Raw genomic sequence first — 21,707 nt, forward strand, 5'->3', positions numbered from 1 at the left:
AAAAGCATGGTAGAGAAATGGGAAACAAATGGACCCAAATTTGTGCATGAATGCAGAAACCTGATACGTATATAGATGTATATAGATGTGAATACACACATAACCAGATGCATAGTAGTCTTAGCAAAGAAAAAATCCTCCAAACTCTGGTTCTGTCAGATTAGTAATACAGTTAAATTTGATTCTTTTGGTATCTTTTACAATAATTTTTAATTTTTGTAGATTGACAATACATTCATTTCTGTAATAACCTATTTAGGTATCTATACACACAAATATACACATTGTATGCTGATTTGCATGGGAATTTCTAAAAGAACTTACGTTAGGAGTACTGACTCTTGGTAAATTTTGTGTTCCTCAAAAGCTCAAGTTCTCTAGAAAAATCTCAAATATATTGTACAATGAGATAAAAGATTAAATGTATCAATGATTCTTCCAAGTCAAACAACAGAACTTTGGCTTTATGATCTTGTCTGTGCTACCCCCATTCCATCTGCCCAATAAATCACACAGAGTAAACAGCAGAGAACACAGTCAGCTTATTTTAAGGATAAAGAACTACCGAAACCTTGTTTAGATTAAAAGACAGCAGTTCCAGGGAGAGTAAATCTGTCACAATTTATATTTAGCTTTTATGCCACCCTTCTCACAGACCAAAACCTCAAGTTACATTCTCCTCTTTTCTTTTAAAGTACATCCAACCTGATGTCAAACATTCTTTACCACATTTCCTTTAGCTACTGTAAAATTCCATGCCTACTCAGAACTCTGCCAGCAATGATTTAATTAGCTCTATTTATTTTCTTTGCTGGATTTTCTTTTTTCTATAGTGCACAAACAGCCTCAGTTTTACCTCCCAGGAATACAATCTCTCTGTGTACATCAGCTGCTGAGGATCCATGACGTTCAACAGAGCTATCTTAGGTTTAGACTTCACCTTCCCCTTTACTTGGCACAGTAACTCTGGAATTGAAGATATGTTTACTGGCTGTTTCACAGGGAAAAAAAAAATAAATTCTTATAAAATCACTCAGCTTGGAAAAAACCTCCAAGACCATTGAGTCTAACCACCAACCCAGCACTAAAAAGTCCACCAATAAACCATGTCCCTAAGTGCCACCCCTGCACAACTTCTGAACACCTCCAAGGATGGTGACTCCACCACTTCCCAGAGCAGCCTGTTCCAGGGTTTGACAACCCTTTCAGTAAAGTATTTTTTCCTAAGACCCAATCTAAACTTCCTCTGCACAATCTAAAGCCATTTTCTTTTGTCCTTTCAAGTACTTGAGAGAGTGATAAGGTCCTTTTCTCAAGGCTAAACACCCCAGCTCCCTCAGCAGCTCCTTGTAGGACTTGTGCTCCAGACCCTTCCCCAGCTCCATTTCTCTCCTCTGGATGTGCTCCAGCACCTCAATATCTTTCTTTTAGAAAGGGGCCTAAAATTTGACACAGGATTTGAGGTGTGGCCTCACCAGGGCTGCCTACCCTATTGCTGGCACTGGCCAGGATGCCATTGGCCTTTTTGAAGCCATGTTTGTTTCTCCACAAAACAGACCTGTTAAAATATGTGTTGCTGTACCTTATTTGACATTCAAAAATCACTCCTCCTATTAAAGCGTTGGAAAAAATACATAAAACAGGCCAGAAAAAGTTATTCCAAATAGGATCCTAAAGCAGAATCTCCCTTGAGAAGAACCTGTAGAATTTTTGTGATTTGCAAGCAGCTTTACATGAAGATTTTTTAAATGTAAGTAAAAGAGATGTTCTCTTCTATACCACTCAAAATTGAAAGGCTATTTCTACATTTTGTAGCAAATTTCATAGACAGCTACAATCTGCCACACCTGAATTTATCAGATCCAATTTCATACACTAAGACAAGTCAATTTAATAACCTGATTCTTTGTGCCAAAATTTTGTTACTCCCCCATTTTCTTCTCTGTCCGGTCCCAACTGCACTCCTTCCACTTTATGCATCGTTCTGACTTACACTGGAGGTAATCACCAGATAAATCAGTTTGCTAATCTGGCAAAAAAAGTAGCACAGCAGAAGAACTGGTGTTTTGCCAGGTTAGTGCGTTGGATGGCTCACAGTAATATATCTGACAAGCAGCAGGATTGGAGCAAAGGAAGAGTCAGGCCTGTGCAGCTAAGCTAAAGGTGGGGATAGAGCAATGCTTCCACTGTCATGTGTTAGCAACTCAGAATAATGTTTTGTTTGCCTAGGTATAAAATGGCCCCTGTATTTTCTGATAACATGGATAACAAGCAGCTATGCCTACTGGGAAAGCCTTGCAAGAATTGCAGATGCCTTCCAGCTTTGCTCAAGCAACTAAAACTGAAAGTGATGCCCCACAAACTGCATCTATGACAATACGGAGCCTGTAAGTCTAAAAAATAAGTATTAATAACAGGAGCAGACCACACTATAACACATACACAAACATATTACTAATTTAAGCCTGTTTGATGGTGATTTTTTTCAGTGGTGTGGAGGCCATTCTGGACCCAGTAGATTGTTTTCTTTGCACTGGATTTAAGACAAACTTCCTCTCATTTCACGATAAACAAAGATGGTAACAGCTAGAGAAAAGTTTCTTTCACAATTTCTCACTGCAATTGACCACTACATAATCAGCAGTTTGATTATAAAAAATAAAGTGTAGATGCTGTATTCTATATTCTTGTAAGTAGAGAGCTGTAATGACTAAGCACAGCTCTGATGCAATAAAAAAAACTCCAAAGAACTAAGTGACTCCAGAAAGTACTTAAAATGAATTTTAAGAAGCATTTGTCAGCTGAATAAATGAAAATACAGAAATATGCATCCTGAAATCTGAACACAGCATGCCACTTCTTCAGATTTGTTACTGGAATAATCACTGTTAACAATACTGATTTTAATCTTTTTATTCAATCTGAGAATATGAAAAATCCCAGACTTCTCCTTTTCCTCTGAAACCAAGAAGAGACTCAAGTCTGACCAAGTGTCTTCATTTCTCACCTCCTTGTATGGTGATAAAGAACATTCTCTGACAGCATCCAGAGACTGCACACTTGGTTTTATTGTGTGTAGTGTCAGGAGGTTCTTCAGACTGGGACTAGAGAAGATGGATATAGAGACAATAAGAAAAGGAATTCAATTTCATAGCCTCTCTTCAACTGAATGTGTTTTCCTGAAGCAAGAATATTCCACTTAGAGTGGTATCAAGCAATGATCTGAACACTTATCACAACTATGGGAGCTAGGAACAGGCTTCTGACAGGAAGAAAAGACCTCAAAGGAAAAATGAATTTGTTATGTTTAGGACAAAGGTAAATTACCAGATGCCAGAGCAACCATTTCAGGAGTGGGGTTTTGGCCCTTTATTTGCAGACTTTGTTAGCTTGTGTTGTTGGTAATAGGAAGATGTTCCTTCATCAATGGTTTGCAGTGCATTCTGATTCCACGGGCTGCACCTATGAGGATCCAGTACCCAGCAGTCATCACTGCAGGTAATGCCTGCAGTTGTTTGAACTTCCTTGGCAAACCCACAGAGACTTCTAGGATCAGTAGAGCATAGCAACAACAATTCCCAGTGCTACAGAAGCTAGAGCAGTTGCCTCTAAGCACCCTGAAAAGAAACCTAGGAGAAGACAAATTGACTGCCATACCAAAATGAACTTTAATTTATCTCTGCATTCTAATGGCAGCTTATGAATAATATGCTCTATTTCAGGACAATTTAACATAGTCAACTTCAGTACTGCTGCTGGATCACTCGAAATGATCACCTGAAGGCTTGATGTCAGACATTAATTCACAACACAGAAGGACGTGCTTCCTTTTCTTAAAAAACAGCTTGTCTTTTGAGACCTGTTAACTTGTGATCAGTAGAAATACCAATACCTTGTGAATCCTTTACAAAGTCAAGGAAGCAACAGTACCATTATGTGACTTGGAATCATCAAAGGAAAACTTGTTCTACATCATTACATGAATATTAAACATAAATTCAGTCTTCCCATCTTTTTGTGTTCTCTAAACAACAGAGTCCAAATCAAACCAGGTACCTTTGGCACTACCAGTAAACAAACAAATAAATACTTGGGTGAATTTCTCTGATGGCTGCCAAGCAGTCTTTCCTCCCACTCCATCAACAGTACTGTTTAGAAACACCAACTAAATACAGTGTATGTATGGGAAGAATTCCTTTTTTTCTTAGGTTACTCATGACAGAATGAAATTGTGCAGTTCTTTTAAAAAGTATTTCTACAGGATACTGTACAAAACTTAGAGCCACTAAAACCTATCTTTTCCTTAGTCTGCTAGAATAAAAACAAAGCCACATTACGAATTGTAGTTTCAGGTTAAGACTTAATCTGTTCAATCTTGACTTGAACTTTATTGCCTGACTTCAAAAACTACAAACATCTGCAACAAGACTGGCTTAAATAAGTGGTGTTCTGGGGGTAGTCTTAGAGACTACTTCACTGCAAATTTATTAGTCCACAAGTAGGTTTTTTATGTAATATGTTCTGCAAAACTTAGAGTGAAATGGAGAAACCTCAGTTAAAATGAATAAATAAGTAATTCTTTTTATGGCACCCTCTGTCTTCAAAGCACAATTTCCATTAACTCAGGGCTCAATTAAGCAAACCAGGCTCTCTGTGACTAAGCTAGAAGCATTTATGTTATGACATATCTTCCAAAAAAAAAATAAAAATCAAATGCCCTGTAATCCTGATGCTCTTGTTTGATTAAGACAGATTAAGATACTAGAACTGGTAGAAATTTCTCTGTGAATGAGGTAGGAGTTCGCTAGCAAACAGGGGAAGAGATGTTAAAAGGAAGGGCACTTTGAAAACATTCTTTTTCCTTCTGCTAATTCTTTATAATCTATTTTTATAGAAAACATATAGAGAATTTAATATAAGCTGAGGGATATAGCTATTTTTCCACTTCATGTTCTGTTCCTGTGGCAGGAGACATACAGGCTTAAATTAATTCTACATGAACCAGTACTAATCAGGCTCTGCACCTGAATTTTCATCAAAGGAGGGGTTTGTAGAGATGCAGAATGCCTAGCCAGTGACAGCACTGCTCCTAGAAAAGCCACATAGCTGAGATGGAAAGAAGAGGCAGGCTAAGGAGTTAATCTTCTGCAAGGTCTTCTTCCTACTTCCATCATGGAATTCCCAATACCCTCACTCTGAAGATATTGGTGACATTTCCAGCAACAAAGCCCCAGATTTTTAACCTTGCATATCTCTAAGAAGAAGAAGAAGAAGAAGAAACCATGACTACTAGACTTGCACTTCCCAGAAGTGCACAAATTCACGGACACTTTCTTCTTTGCATTTGAACATAATATATTCAATCTACTTCACATAGGTAAGAAATAGAGAGTAGAACTATTAAAGCAAAGCTTGTCATATAACTTGAGGTTTTGAGCCTTGTGAGAAATTCTGGATCAGAGAGAAACTGAGGCTTACAGAAATGCAACTGTTCAGACCAAGAGCATCCAAAAATGGAAGAACCAAAGTTTTAGTAACGTTACATGAGGCACAGGCTTGTTTTCCACAAGGGGATTTTTCTTTGTTTTGTAACTTGTAATATTCATAACATTTATAGTTACCTTGGGAACAGGGATAGCAGAAGAACTAGAAAATATTATATTACTATTTCATACAGCATTGTCCCCTACTTTAAACACATAATTTATTTGGCTATAAAAAAGTTTGTAAGAAACATTGGTTTATTAATTCTGTATTCTGTAACTTTTAAACCTTCCTGTAATAGTCTTTCTCTGTTTTTTCTTTGCTTTATATGTATTTTCATTGAAGTAGAAACATTGGAACCATGCCAAACTAAGAAAATTATGTACAGAAACATTCTGAAATACACCATATTTAAATATTCTTAATTTTTTCTTTAAGTCTCAAATTTTTAATTATCTGTTAATTAAATTCATACTATATAGACTTCTAACTTAAAAATCCCATCGTATTAAAAACAACATATAAGTTTCTGGCACTGAAGTACCTTTATAATTAACAAAAAGAAATAGGCACTTTAACAGTGCTTCACCTTCTCCTCCAGGAAGAGATTAATTCTGTTCTAAAATCACTTATTTCCCACCATTCACTTGGAAGAGTCTAAATAAATTGCATCTAACTGCAATCTAACATTGGCTAACTGCATTGCAGCAATTAATTTATTTATTGCTAGCACAATGTTCACAACTAGCTCATTACCACTTTGCTGTCCAGTTGTACCTTTCATGCTGAAAAAGATCAATTCTGTTTTATTTTAACCAATATGTGCCAAAACCATATGCTAAAAACTCAGTCAGAAACTGTTCTTTGAACCCCTTAAAGACCTGGTTAATTCCTCAACAGCACATCCTTTTCCAGTCTGTCTCATAAAGCAAAATGAAATAGAACATAACAACTGTAGCCTTACCTGAGCACTTGTGGAATTCCCATCCCTGTATTACAAATACATAGAAATGGTGCAAATTCTGCATGAGAAAGGATACATTCGTATGGCTCCTGTTCTTGTTCCAATTGCCAGAATTTTCTGAACTGGGTCAAAAGCTAAGGCAGTGGGTAGGTAAGGAAAACCATGGCGAACCGTCTGAAACAGAGCAAAGGAGCAAAGTGACTGAACTGCAACCACAGAGAACAGCATGAATGTTTTATGCTTATGTTTTTCTGTATGTTGTAGCATTTTCAATACATTTCAAGAGAAGTATTTAAAAAGATACAGTATTTTGAATACAGAGGTGAATTTTGTTCACGTGAATTTCTAGTTATGCTTTTCACTCAGTATTATTTTAAATGGTTTTATTGCAACGAAGTAGATTGCAAAGTTATGTTATTATACAACTGGTATATATTGCTGAAGTGGTATGCTGAAAGATAACCTTAATATGCAGGGCAGCTGAAGTATAAACTGAAAAAAAGACACATAATATGCTTTCAAAACACTGTCAGAAACAACTTCACCCTCAACAGAACAGCTCCAGCAGAAAGAAATGGAATATGTCCAGGGGAAAAGATCCAATAAACCAATAAATTGAATTGAGTCTATGAGGTAAAAACCCCTAATATCAATTTAAAAAACAAAGACGCCAGAGAAGATGTTCTCAAAATGAGCAACTGAACCACTCACCCTTTCTTAATCTTTATTTATAATACTATGCTTTTAATTCTAATTTTTGCAGAGATACTTTCGGGAATAAATAAACTAAGCATGATACAACACATCCTTGAAGACTGTCTCAGTGTTTTAAATTACCTTAACCTGGAAGTTATGACCAACATGACTTGACCAATTCTTATGGGGAACAATCTGATGAGGGAGAACACTAACATAAGAATAACATTGAAAGCAACAAGACCAGACTATAAAAATACAGATAAAAACGAACTATAATTAAATTTATGTGTGGGGCTGCTTACATAAAAATTGGCACGAGATGCTATTTTTTAGTATAATAATAATGGTTTATATTATTTAACAAAATAAAACCTTGAACTCTAGAACTGACTCTTTTTTTAGTAAGTGGTTAGGATTGGAGAGGAAGTACTTTGAACTGAATGAAATTTAAGTTTTTAAGCTATTTTCCTTTTCCTTGAAATTATCTAGTTCAAGAACTATGTCTGCTGAAGCATTCAGCAGTCCCTATGGAACAACTTCAACAAAAGGGACTCCTTAATTGCAGACCTGTTGAGTAAAAGGCAGCTGATGATTCCACAGCTGTATCACTCCAACTCCTCCATTACAGCTGGAAACACTTGAACTGATATTCACAAGCAGTTTGGGAACAACCAAATGTATGTTTTTCAGCAAATAACCACTTCCTTAAAAGAGATCTTACTTGTCTCGTATCTTAATTACTGCTGATAAGGGAAGTTGTTTTAAGAATATCTAATTATTAGTTTCTAGGCTGAAAAAACCCAGAAGCATATGCTTCAGTAAGCTGTAGCAAAGTAACTCACTTTTTATGTTAATGTTGGCATTCATCAAAGATCTCAGTTCTGTTTCTGGTTTGGTTTGCTTTTTGTTTTGGGGTTTTTTAACTTTCTTATCTTCATAAGTGTTAGGATTACTCAAATACATTTTTTTTTATTCTTATATCTAAGCTGGGACCAGACTTACCCTAGAAATAGTTGACATGACCTTGCATGTCACAAAAACATCAGGAATCATGGACAGTAGTATTTTCTAGTGCGTTGAACATGTAGCATTACTAAGCTGCTATTATATTTGAAATTTCTGTGTTCTGGTGAACAAATATTCTTACTTATCTGAAAAAAACCTATACATTTCACCAATTATCTTTTTCTAGTTATTGATTTTAGAAAGGCTCTCTGTAATAAAGTTTGAATTCTATGAATTCCAGTCACAGGAAGCTTCTCTGCTGTTTAGCCACGACTGGAGTTTTCAGTACTATTTTTAAGATCTAAGAATGCAAAGATAAATATTTTTAAAGACTTATTTGCATTCTTGCCTACATATTTAGGATCTGCATTGTATTTTCAATATTTCTGCAATCTAGAGTCAGATTTCCCATTTGGAAATTTTAATTGGGTCCTGTACTTGAGACATAACTACGTTTTAAAACAGCAATGATGTACATCTTTTCAGTAATATTTTAAATGGTTTTACTGCAATTTAGTACAATTTCTGAACTCTAGAATTGACTCAAAAGTGCTCTTTCTACTTTGCAGCCATTTTCCAAAATTGAGTATTTAGACTAATTTCAATTGGGAGGTTTTTGTGAATGCAAAGTTCTGCCATTTGTAAAATATTTTTTCAAAATTATTGAAATCTACTGAACATCCCAGTAAATCCCAGTTTTCAAGTAAAATATTTACATTTATCAGGACTCCAAAAGAACAAAACCATTATGGAAGGAAAGCCAAGTTATACAGTATAGAGTTAGGGCAGAAAAAGATGACTCAATAACTGAGGGTTTGGTCCAAATTAGAGCAGCCTCAGAAATTATCTTAAAGGTTAAACCTATTCAACAAAAGAACATGAAAAAGCTGTAACACTCCAGACTCACAGGTTCTTGTCTTCAGCTTTGGTCCAACTAAAGCTTTTTGGTTCCTTCTTTTTCAAAGGACTGTGAGAAAAATTGACATGAAAAGCCAGCACTTGGAGTAGACTTTTCAGTTGTGCACTGATGCAGCTCGAGTGAACTTGAGTGTAAGGATGAGTAACAGTTCTAGAACTGTGCCTGGGCTTCCTTACAGCATTTACTAATACAGATAAAAAAAAAGAAAAGGCCACAAAATTAACTTGATCCCAGGGCGACCAAAAAAAGAAAAAAAAAGTACATTCTTATTTTATCCAAGTTGTGTCCAGTAAGAACAACATAGAACAAAACTATCTGTGGTACTCAAACACAAAACAAAGTAGTTGGGGTCAACAGCAGCCAAAAGCAGAAGTATGCTTAAAAATCTGTCTGTGTTCAAAGAAATATAGGGGGGCCTAAATAACCCAAATACCCCAAGAAAGAAGCTGCCAACAAAAACAAAAAAAAAAAAAGAGGAGAGAAAAAAAACCAGACAGCAGATGGAGCCAGGACTGCTTTTCTCCACATTATCCAGCTTCCTTTTATGTCTCCTTTTTGGGCACTCTGTCTCTAGAGGCAGTCTGTGCTCCCTAGGACATACAGTTTCTGTGCAATATGCAAAATAATTTACTTGAAACAGAACAATTACAAATGCAGATACAATTTCAGCATAAATCTGTGTTCAGCTGAGCTATTTTCTTATTTTCTCTTAAATTCTCTTTAAATAATTTTAAGCAGTGAATTGCATAAATATATCATTAAAGTAATCTTTACACAATTTGCCTTAATTAATACAGGAAATTGATTATTTGGGCTTGCTAGTAATCAACCAATGAACATTTTAATATCCTGTACCGAACATAATGGTCTTTTTCAGTCTAAGATATCATGATGTATTTCATTAGCTGGAAAAAAATTGCACTAGTACTAATATGCAATATCCAGTATAATTGTTCACATGGTGCATAATGTAATTCTTCAGTATTCTGTGGTAGTTTATATCAGACTTCAAAGACACCTTTTTAATAAAAGTGATTATAACATTCTCTAAACAACTCCAGAAAATGCAGAACTAGATCAAATTTTAAACTGTATCAACTAATAAATAGGGTTTATAGTCAAAATTCTTTCTGAAAATTTGCATAAACTTAAAATTTGTAACTTTTCTACTAATATTTTAGAGATACCCTGTTTCATTTAGCATGTGACAGAAAAAGTGATTTACTTAGATAAATAATTTTTGAGAATATGTACATTTCCTAAAATTTAACTATGTAGTTTAAACCTCTGGCTCAGTATGTAGAGTCTTCTTCCAAATTGTCACCAACATGCCACATGCAAAAATGTCATTGATGAATAATTGATTGGTTTACAGAACAGAGGATGAAGTGTTGGTTGAAACCTCTCCAGCCTCTTGCCTAGCTATGTAGGAAATTAAAAAATGTCAATGATTACAGCATTTTCACCACTTCAATGCTATTTTTAGTATGTGGTGCTCCAAGATTGTAGTGATAAAAATGAGTGCTTATACAAACGAGCAGCCATGTATTATATCACTACAAAACCATGACATCCCTCATTTATGGATCTCTGTGTCTGTAATCTCTGATTGTTAAGACTGATCCCTTCTCATGAAAAATGGAAAGAGGACAAGGTATCAGCAGGCTTCTAAACAAAGTATACAACACAGGAGAGATAAATTTTTTATTAGTTAAATTTTCATTTTTCATTTTTCAAAGTAATGCTTTTTATAAAAATCACAGCTTAGCTACAACTTTTCAAACCCAAGTTGCTGATTCCATTTAGCTCTCAACCTCTAACAGGAACCAGGGCTTCTGAGGATGTTCACAGAAAATTCTAAAAAACTATCTTTTTTTTTTTTTTTTCTTTCTCCTGAGATAAAGATACCCACAGATAGTTCTTTTCTTTGGTGGAAAGCTAGAAACAGTCATCTGGAAAAAGCCGTTTACAAAAGGGACTCTGGACCTGTAGACTGGGAAAGCTGATTGCTGTCCCTGTCAAGATGGTAAAATAAAGACTAACAGCACACAGATAAAGATTGTTGCAGAAGTCAGCAGAGTTTCTTCAATGGGAAATCACGTCTGACTAGTTCTCTCTAATTCTATGAAGCTGTCATCATGCAAGTAAATAAAGGGGATATGAATATACATAAGTTTTCCAAAATCCTTCCAATAACATTCCACAGCAATGTTATTAGAGAAACAGTCATCATGGGACTGAAGAAATTTCTTTGTGGACTGAAAGCTAGTTAGATCACAGAACACAAAGGACAGAGTTTTATGGATTTTTTTTACCATGAAGAAAATTCACAAGTAGAGTTCTCCAAGCTTGGACCGATTTTATTCATTGTCTTTAATGACCTATGAAAGGTAATGAACCCTGAAGTCTCTGAGATCACAGCTAATAGTAAGCCCCTCTGAATAGTGAAATTCAGTACTACCAGTGACCATCCCCTGAAAGACTTCATTAAAGTGACTTAAATGGACAAGAAGTTGATAAATTAGCTTCAGTGTGGATAGATGTAAGATATCTAGAAAAAAATCTTAACTAGATCTGCACAACACTGAATTTGGAACTAACATAAACAACTTAGCAAAGTAATTTTTGGGCATGGTTGTCATTCCTCTGAAATATTTGGTTTCATGTTCAACAGCAACCCCAAAAAGCCAAGTAATATCGGACATCATGAGGAAGAACATAAGGAATAACACAGAGGGCATCATTCTGCTGCTACAGAAAACCTGTGTGAGCCCATTACTTGTGAGCTGTATGTGGGGGGATATGACTAAGACTTACATAAACAAGTGAGTGGGTAAGCTAAACATATTTGGCAAAGGCATGGAGGCATTCAAAAGAAATTAAAGATTAGTTTAAAATAAGGGGGGAAAAAAGGGACAAATTCACTGACATGATTGATAAATTTTATTTTAAAAGGACCAGCTAAAGATATACCCTCTGACATATCAAATACAGTGAATGATGGGAGACTGGAAAGGGAATGGACTGCAGAAAGCGATGTAACTTATTACCCTCCCTAGGTGACAATTCCGCTGCCACTGTCACAGACTGACTGCTGGGGGATATGGACCATGGGTTTGTCTCAGCAGGCTATTTCTTATGAGCTTATTATCCTCGCCAGTAGCAGTGAAACAGAGAGGAAGGAAAAGGAGATCAGTACTGGTGGAGAAAAATACAGTAAAGAAAAAAAACATGGAAAATGCAGGCACAAAAGTGTTACTGAAATAGGAATATCGGGGCAGGAAGAAAATATAAGAAACAAGCAAAATGTCATAATATTTCCCGACAAAAACTTCTAGCATAGAAGAATAATACTTTTAGCAATAGACAAATTTGGTTTGTTGTTTAATTTTTAAATTATGGAACAGCCTTTGTTATAAAAGATCACTTCATTAACTAAGGTAGAATTTTCAGAAAGTAGCTGTCCAGGATATAAAGCAGACTTCAAATACAGCCTAAATTTTAAAAGTTTAGTTTCACAAATACCACACACTGGTAATTGTTTGAAAAATAAAAGAGATTTTAGAGTATTTGAAATTAACTGACTTAAATATTATACATTTTTGTATAATTAACATACTAATTTTTTTTTTCTGTAACAAAGATCTCTGCAGATACTTCAGAGATGTGTTTTTCCACTGTCATTTTCAGTTCTGCAAGCTAGATGTTAGACTATTAGATAAGGATGGCCCTATTTAGATGTGATTCATTTAGATACAAACAGCCAAGCTAAGCAAACCACAGGGGAAAAATAAGGCCTTCTGAATTTCAAAAAGCATTCTCCTCATGCTTGTCCTTTGAAATACACTCTAGTGTATCAAAAATACAAAATTAATATCATTTAGACAGGAAAATCCACAAATTATGTTGATCCATAAGCTTCATTATCCCTAGCTCAGGTTAGGTTGGGAGGGAACTCTGCAGACTGTCTGGTCCAACCCCTCCTGCCCAAAGATAAAGGGGTTGAATTTTAATATCACTTTCTGGATCTATTTAAATAAGTGTAGCTATGGCCAAGCAACTGCTTGGCAACTACACCATCCTGCTACATCCACCAGAGCACCGAGTTAGAGCACAGTGAGTTACAGGGTGATAGATGAATATAACCATCCCAAGGGAGGCATTATGTCCTTTGGAGATATCCCAAGTCCAAGGGAGAACAATGTATGCAGAATTCTTTCACCTCTTCCCTTCCTATTCTTTCTAAAAGAACTCTCCCAAGTCCAAAAACAAACAATAAAACAAAACATCAAAACAAACCAAAAAAAACAACACAATAAACCCCAGGCAAATATAGAAAAGGGGAAGAAAAAATGAGACCACAATGAAGGAATTGCACCCCCTGTACAGTAAATATGTTATAATGTACTTCCCACTACTGCCACTTAAACTGGCAAGAAGAAATAGGGCCTCAGCATATGGAAAAAGTTCTTGATTGTTCATGAAACTATATCTACCCTTGTCTTCAATGTAGAATAATAAAACAACCCCAACCCTAAAGTATTGATTACAAAGTTCATTTTGGCCTACCTACTTAAGGCTTCAGTCCAAATGGAAAATCTTTATAATCAAAGTAATTCAAATAGCAGTTCCACCAATTTTGTCTTTGGATCATTTAACTGTATTACTCTAGAACTTGAGACAGGCTGGTTCAGAAAATTGTCTGCCTGATGGAGATCTGTTTTAGGGGCATTTACATGAATTGTAAAATCATTCAACTTATCTGATAGCCCTGAACGGAAAATATTTTTCTCTGTGGATAAAGAGAATAAGATAGTTTTGTAACTTTAATGAGAAATTAAACAAAAACAAGACTGTTTTTATTAAGTTTACATTATACCAACATAACAATAACTCTAATTAATTTTGCATGACTTCCCATTTTTGGATTTTCTGAAACTTCACTGCTTTAGACTAAGTATGTTCTGTTATGGCTGATTGTGGTTTCTGTTTTGAAACAAAAGCTTTGGTTGCTGCTTTCAAAATATTTTAGTATTTTTTAAAAAATCAGCCGTACTGGGGGATTGAAAAAATGTTACTGCTGTGATAAAGTTCTTAAAGGGTGGGGGGTTTGGGCTGGGGAGTGGCTGGGAAGGAAGCTAGAGAAACAGTGTTAGAACTCTACTATGATACAGAAATAATCTGTATTGTTGGTTTATTCCTGTGAAAATCTGTTTTGCAATGTAATTTGGCATTCTTGCATACAAATGCTATTACCAGATTTCATTACTAGCATTTACAACATTGTTTACTATTTAATATTAATTCATAATTAATCTTCTCCTACCTTCTTTCTGTATACATGCTATATGCAACTTCAAGATTTTTTTCTTTCTCTGATGTTGAATTGAAAATTTAATCTGAAAATAATGGCCAACATCTCACCTCACATACAGTAAAGATATATTCCAAATGAAATGCAGGTATTTTGTGGCAGGTTTTCACCCTCTCACAGCAGTGAAATCCAGCAGCTTTTGCACATCCCTGTCCCCCTCTGCACTGCCTATGAAGCTACCAAGGACACAGCTCACAGACATGAAGACAGCACAGCCAAGGACCGTAAGAATCAGATCTCTGTTTACATAACCACAGGCCACGTCTCCTGCCTTTGCCTCATTCAGGGAGCATTTAAAAATATATGTAGGGACAAAGAATGAATAAAGTAGGGATCTGTGGACCCAGTAAAATTAAGTTTTATCCACAGCTACAGTGGAATGTATCTGTAACACAAGTGATAATGGACAGCTGTAAATGAGAGCACATCTCCACCCTGAATAGATGGAACAGGATGAACCAAGCAGAGATGAGCATTCATTAATTATTATTTACTAATTTTGTGATGTCCAGTGGATAACACAGATTTTCTCACAGGAACTGTTGCAAAGAACACAAACAGAATAGCGTTCTTCCTCCTCACATGTTGTACACTGTTCAAAACAAATGTGAGGGAGGACAGAAACAAAGTATAAGCAGACACTTCAAGAAAATAAAAAGATGCAATAAAGACTAGATTGCCTCACATATAAACAAAACTGGATAGTAGCTGAATAAGGGACCTGACTTCTGAGTGTCTGACCTCACAGCATTCTTACATAACAGACTTTTAAATTAAATAGAAGCAATTATTTTTAATTCATTGGATTCAAATTCTGCAAAAAGACATGCTACCATACACACATGCATCTACTTATATACAGCACAGAATTCAGTAAGGCTCCTTCTGAGGCTTCTGAGCCTCATGCATTCATCAAGTCAAAGCCTTGAATATTGAAGTTGGGTTTTTTTCAGCACTATATACAACTTAACTTCAAAGGAACCATAAAGAGTGCACCTCCTCAGACTTTGACCCTAGCTACAGGTGACAGATTGTCTCCAGTACTTTTTATTATTCATAGCCTTTGCTGGTGATCTGTTAGGAATGGACACAGCACTGCACAAAGATAACATCTTATTACATTTGAGCATACTTGCCAGCCATCTGTACCTAATAATGCTTTCTCTTCTCTCCACAGATGCACACTGCTTGTCTTGCTAATTCTGCAGTCCTCTAATTTTCCCCTATAATGATTCTAACACACATTGTGACATAAGCTACTTTCATAGGCACCTTTTCTTAGAATAGCCAGCAGACCACTATATTCATGTAGTTTAGGAATGTGTATTAATTCACTCTCTACTGCTTCTTTTTCTCAGTTTATAAAGTGAATATACTAACTTTTCACAGGATTTTCACACAGACTTCAGAAAGTGTTTTGGGCATAAATCATACATCAGGGAGTGTCAGGTGTCTCAGAATAGGAAGCAAATATGAGTGGATATTCATCTAAACTAAGTGAGAATGGGGTCTGTCTTGGATTTAGTCCAGCTCCACTGAGGACAGCTGCATGTTTTACACAGAATATCCATTTCTATCTGGGAAAAAAAAATCTTCATATTTTTAGCCTCCAAGTAATTTCTTGGTCATTTCTTTAAAAAAATTAAGTGTAAGTATTTTTCTTTCAGAAGTGAGTTGGGGGCAAAAGTGGGTTGCTTACACAACCAACTTTTTATGTGACAGCTCCTCAATCAGAACACTGTGAGCCAACCAGGCTGTTTCCTCCATCCTCCTACAAGAGATTAAAAATTGCTTTTCCCATTGCAATAGTGAGAAAAATTCTCATTAACTACCTGGTGACCCACAGGTGAGAAATAATTTAGCCAATGTTCCCACTGGAGTTGTAGTTGTTCAGCCTGGAGAAGTGGAGGCTCAGGGACACCTTATAGCACCTTCCAGTACCTAAAGGGGGCTAAAATAAAGCTGGAGAGGGACTTTTTACCAGGGCATGTAGTGACAGAACAAGGGGCAAAGGCTTCAAACTGAAATAGAGTAGATTCAGATTAGATACTGGGAAAATATTGGGTGCTTTGAGCATCCTGGTCTTGTGGAAAGTACCTGTGCCCATGGCAGTGGGGTTGGAACTAGATGGTCTTCCAACATCTATGATCCCATGGATTAAGAAAAAAAAAGCCCAAAAGTCTCAAACCAACAACCAAAAAAAAAAGCCCTACTTGAAATGGCACACAAAATTAGAGCAAATATCTTAACCTTTAGGTTTCCCTTTGTGAAATCAAGAGTTGAACTCAGTGATCCCCAAGGATCCCTTCCAACTCAGGTTATTCTATGATTCTTATACTGTTAAAAATGCAAGGTCAACTATAAAAAGCAAAACAATTTAAAAATACATTTAATAAGTTAATCTATGCAGTATGAATTTGTTCACCTCTTGGAGGGATTAATTAAATTACCTTTTTCTGCCATACTGCAATGGACCCAGAAATCCATTTGTAGTCATTTGAGACAGAAGGTAAATTCAGAGTCATTCTGGCTATCTAAGGTGGGCATATAAACTGAACAACTAACCCAAAGATCACCCTGTAGCTGTGCAGAATATGTGCAATAGAATGTGAAAACAATGGGAGGCTCAATGGGAAGACGTTGGATAAGTTAAATATGCTAAGAAGAAAACAGATGCAAAGCAGGTCAAGCTGGAGACTCAAAATAGTGGACCCTGGGCATTTTGGATTTTCTGTGGCATCTATACTGCAGGGATAATATCATTTCCATCTCACAGAAATCTTATGAAGGTCAATTCATTAATGTTTATAAAGCTTTCAGAACTACAGTGGTGAGCACTTCTGTTGGAAAAGTCCATGGGGAACTTAATATTCAGGCATGCTCTGAGTTTTAAGTATGCAAAGAAATATTGAAGTACTTTCCTATGAGCAAACACTATTTGTTCTGCTAAATTAAACCTATAGAAGAAATATGGGATCATGTAATTAAAAGCTGTCTTTGCAAACAAAGTTATTTAAGAAATGTGGAACTTTTTGAGTGCTTTATTTAGCAACCTTAAAGGTCTGGAAATAATTTTGAAAATGTAATTGCACGTGTTAACCATGAAGGGTGTGCATTACTTCGTTTAGGATTAATGATGCAAAAAGAAAGATATTTGCACAAAAACCCCAAACAAGTACATTACTATGGATACTTTAAAAACTTCAAAATTCTTTCAAAAGAAGATTTTGATGTGCTATGGTCTTTCCCATGGATAAGTCCTATTTCTAATTAATACAAACACTTAACAAATAAGAATACATTATGCTCATCACAAATTTCATGAAATTACTATAATCTAATTTAGAAGTGTCATTTATGACTCTGTAGTTTAAACAGAATAGAGTTCTGCACCTAACTTTAGATCCAAAGTCTGGTATATAGGAAAAAAAAAGGAAATCCTTCCCAACATTATCTCATTATAGTATGGGTTTTCATTGAAATGTAGAACTTGGCAAACATTTTCTTTTTTGTTCTCGTATGACCTTAGCAAGGAAACAAGACAGATTAACCAAACAGCTCAAAGTGACTAAAACATTGTGGGTAGCTTATAACAAGGATTTTTCTGATTTTAATTCTTCATAATCAAAAATGTGTTCCTGCAGCATTGTGCTTAAATTGCCATTCCAAAATTCATCTTCTCTGTTATCGCTGAACTGTAGTGCCATGTTGCATTTGCAGTTAAAATAACTACTTGGCTGTTGTCAGAAGGATTAAATGTTTATCTTCATAGGTTGACAAAATAAAGTATTCCCATCTACAAATTCTGGGAAATAAAATTTAAGACCACCTTAAAGGAAATCCAGTTAATTAAGGTATTTAACTTGGCTACTCATTGACTGTATCTTGAAGGCCTGTTTTTGCCAAACATAAGCAAGATTAGGAAGGTACAATTGCAATTGGCCATGGGATTCCATATCAGTTTTAACAAAAGCCTAAAAGTGTTCTTCCCTACATGGGTTTTGCATAAAGACTGGGTAATGAACATACTGAAACTGTAACTATATTATCAATATAAACAATACAGCAAGAGTTAAAGGATGTTTATTGGGTTGAAAGACTACCCAGTAATAACACTGAAGACCAGTTTGGAAAAAGAACAGAAATCTCATGCTTTGGGATTTAAAGGCAATCCATAACCATTTGTGAAGCAATTCTTTGAGAAGATTAAATTGCCAGTTCTTGGACCTTTGCGTGGGTATCCAGTTGCTGCCCACAGCAAAAGAAAAGGTGTTACAGTAGATAAATTGTATACCTGGTAAAATACAACTGTTACTGTGCTCTTAACTGAGGTCTTGATTTCAAAGTTATTAAACCTCATGCTCAACAAATGCAATTCAACTCTATGATTGTTCTCCAAGAAAACCCTGAGTAGTTCTGCATGGGAGACTTATTTTCATGAGGAACAAGTACCTCACATACAAAATAAATGTACATCTTTATTCTTATTCAGTTTTTCCCAACTGCGTCATCCCCTAACAAGCAACCTTCTGAAAAAGTAATAAAATTGCTGTTTTCTCCTTTTATATTCCCTCTGCTCAAAGTTCTACTCAAATGATTTAAAACATCCTAACTGTGAGCTTCCCACTTCCTTTATTAATAGCATATCCCTCCCCAGTGCTGTATTTTAGTTTATAGATGGTCTGGGCAAATGCAGGTGAGCCAAAAATCCTTGCCAGAGGTAAAAAACAACATATATACAGAGGGAAAATACAAAGAAGCAAACCCAAGGAAATTAGGTCTATTCCAATTAAAATTAACACAGACTTTAGTAGCTTATTCTACTGGATCATGCCTAGTTTTAGGATGATGCTGCTAGCTCACACATTCAATTCAACTAATGTGAACTATAATCAATCATGATTTCCACTTGGATACCCAAATCCCAAGAGCAGCCTCTATATGCAGTCTAAACTGTACCTCTGCTGTCACAAAATAGGTATGACATATTTCACATTGCTTGAGTACTTTGAAAATGGTGTCACTGATTCATTATTACAGCTACCAACATATAAATTTATCATGCTTAAAACAGGACGTAGCTATTTCATATGTAATAGTTTCAAGAACAGTTCATTCTTTCAATATAGAAGATCACATTAATGATTTAAATATAAATGCCAAAAGTAACACATTGAGAACATCTTGGTGTAAAATATTCAGTTTACTTCTGCTAAACTCTAATCTGCATCTCAAAAAGACATTGTGGTCATAACCAACCTAAAAATGCCACAAAATGGAGAGCTGCCTTTCAGGTGTATTACAAATGAAATCAGGTGTGTTGCCATTCTAAACAGTGTTCTGCTAGAGGATTGGATCTGTATTTTCAGTCAAGCAAACCTCCCACAAACTTCAGAAAGGCAATTTATTTACATAAAAACTGCAGGGAAAGGCCCTTTAATTCTTAAGTATGAGTCAGCTTTTATGTTTCACTTCTAAATGAGCATTTTTATAACCAGCAAAGAAAGGAAAGCCGATCTGAGGTGCTACTTAGGCTGTTAGCCCAGATGCCTTGACCCTGCAGATAACAAACCAAAACTGCCATTAGCTTTATTCAGTTCTGCGTGCAGCAGGATCACAGATCCTTAAATATGCAGCCCGTATAACTTATGTAACTGAACATGCAAATACCCAATTGAAATACCAGAAGTGCTGCACAACAAAAACTCGGGGAGGACGGAATTTGGGTTATGTGCATGTCGGTGTGTATTTAATTCGATTCAGACTGACAGAGGTACAAATTCTGGCTGGGCTCTGGCCCCCTGGAGCAGGCAGGGGAATGCTGTACCTGTGTCAGGCCCCATTGCCCTCTGTTCCCTTTCAACAGTGCAGGGCTCCCACAGCTTCTGGGGCTCCCTTCAAACACACTCCTGGTGCTCTTCAAGTGCTACAGAGCAGCTGAAGTGGAGCCCGTGGAATAAACACTGCAGAGTGTCAGGAGCACATGATCACCCAGTGTTTTGGAAGTTTGCTTTCAGCATACCTCTCTATCCTGGAAGAAGGAAGCCGGTATTTTGTGTACCACAGAATTCTGCAGTAAGATGCATTCATAAGCAAGTGCTGCTGCAAGCAATCGAAAGGTTTTCTACACAAACACTTTGCTGAGAACATTTTAACTTGAGAGCTAAGACAGGCAAATATTGGCTTCTGAAATCTTCTTCAAATGACAAATGACATACTCCTTTACACATATTCCAAGTACATCTATAAGGATATAATACTAACTGTCTTCAAGTAATATCAAAGCAAACAAGGGAAATAATGGAGATTAGGAAAAAAAAATTCATTTCATGTTGCTTATTTTCACAAATATGCCATGCAAAATAAGAATGTATCTCACTAAATACAGATCTTGGTCCCTATCACATGACTTAAACATGAAAAACCATGTAGAGTTTTAGCCCTACTTAGAAGTCTTTGAATGTCACACCTCCTAATGATATTTTAATTTACCTTGATTGTTCGTATTATTTTTTTACTGATGTGACAAAAATGGGAAATCACTGTACTGAATATCTGGAGTTTCACAAAATGTTGAATTACTGTGTACATAATCAAAAGTAGTCAAATCCAAGCCTGGTAAGCAGGTATGTTTCTAATGCACTCATCACTCACACTCTATTAAACTACAGAATCATTTGAGCCAAAAGGCTGGAACCTGTTGTGGTTCAGGATGGCAAAGAACTATATGAAAAAAAAAATTAGAATCCTGTAGAACCTATCTAAAAGTCTCTGAGTCTTTAAGCCACAGGGGCTCATTCTTCTCCCCTTGAAACCTGCAAGAGTTTTAACACCAGCTGTAGCTGAAAGCCAAACAGAATTAGAAACATGGTAGCTGAGATCAGGGAAGCTGTGTATTTCACAAGGACCAGATCTGCACACAAAATGTCTCATAGGTTAGTCTTGGTTGTTTCTATTTCTTTCTTCTTTCCAAAACACAAAAAGAAATAATGATGTGCTGGAGTTGACTGTAATCTAAATTTCAGATCAATTTGTAGTTGATTAACAAAGCAAAGAATACTTAATAGGTGGAGTCCATTTATTCCTAGTAATGCAAATTGCACTAATTAAAAATTCTGGTTTTGAAGCTTCTAATCAAAACAAATAAGCAAACAAAACCTCTAGTAAAGCCACCAGAATTCACATAAAACTGACATGTAATAGTACAAGACCATAATCTCTTTTCATGTTTTATCTTCATTACAAAAGTATAATTTTCATAT

The 21,707-nt window shown here is 35.9% G+C and overlaps 1 protein-coding gene across 6 annotated transcripts in view; it reads right to left on the reverse strand.

Annotated features, from left to right (window-relative positions):
- The window catches only part of STXBP5L (syntaxin binding protein 5 like), a 182,494-nt gene that overhangs the window by 158,774 nt on the left and 2,013 nt on the right, over nt 1-21,707 (reverse strand). For all 6 annotated transcript variants that reach the window (XM_015624074.3, XM_015624095.3, XM_015624065.3 and 3 more), the window contains exon 2: nt 6,525-6,622. In XM_015624074.3, coding sequence (XP_015479560.1) covers nt 6,525-6,622 — 98 coding nt within the window. The remainder of the gene's footprint in view (nt 1-6,524; nt 6,623-21,707) is intronic.

This window comes from Parus major, chromosome 1 (assembly GCF_001522545.3).
Source record: "Parus major isolate Abel chromosome 1, Parus_major1.1, whole genome shotgun sequence".
NCBI lineage: Eukaryota > Metazoa > Chordata > Aves > Passeriformes > Paridae > Parus > Parus major.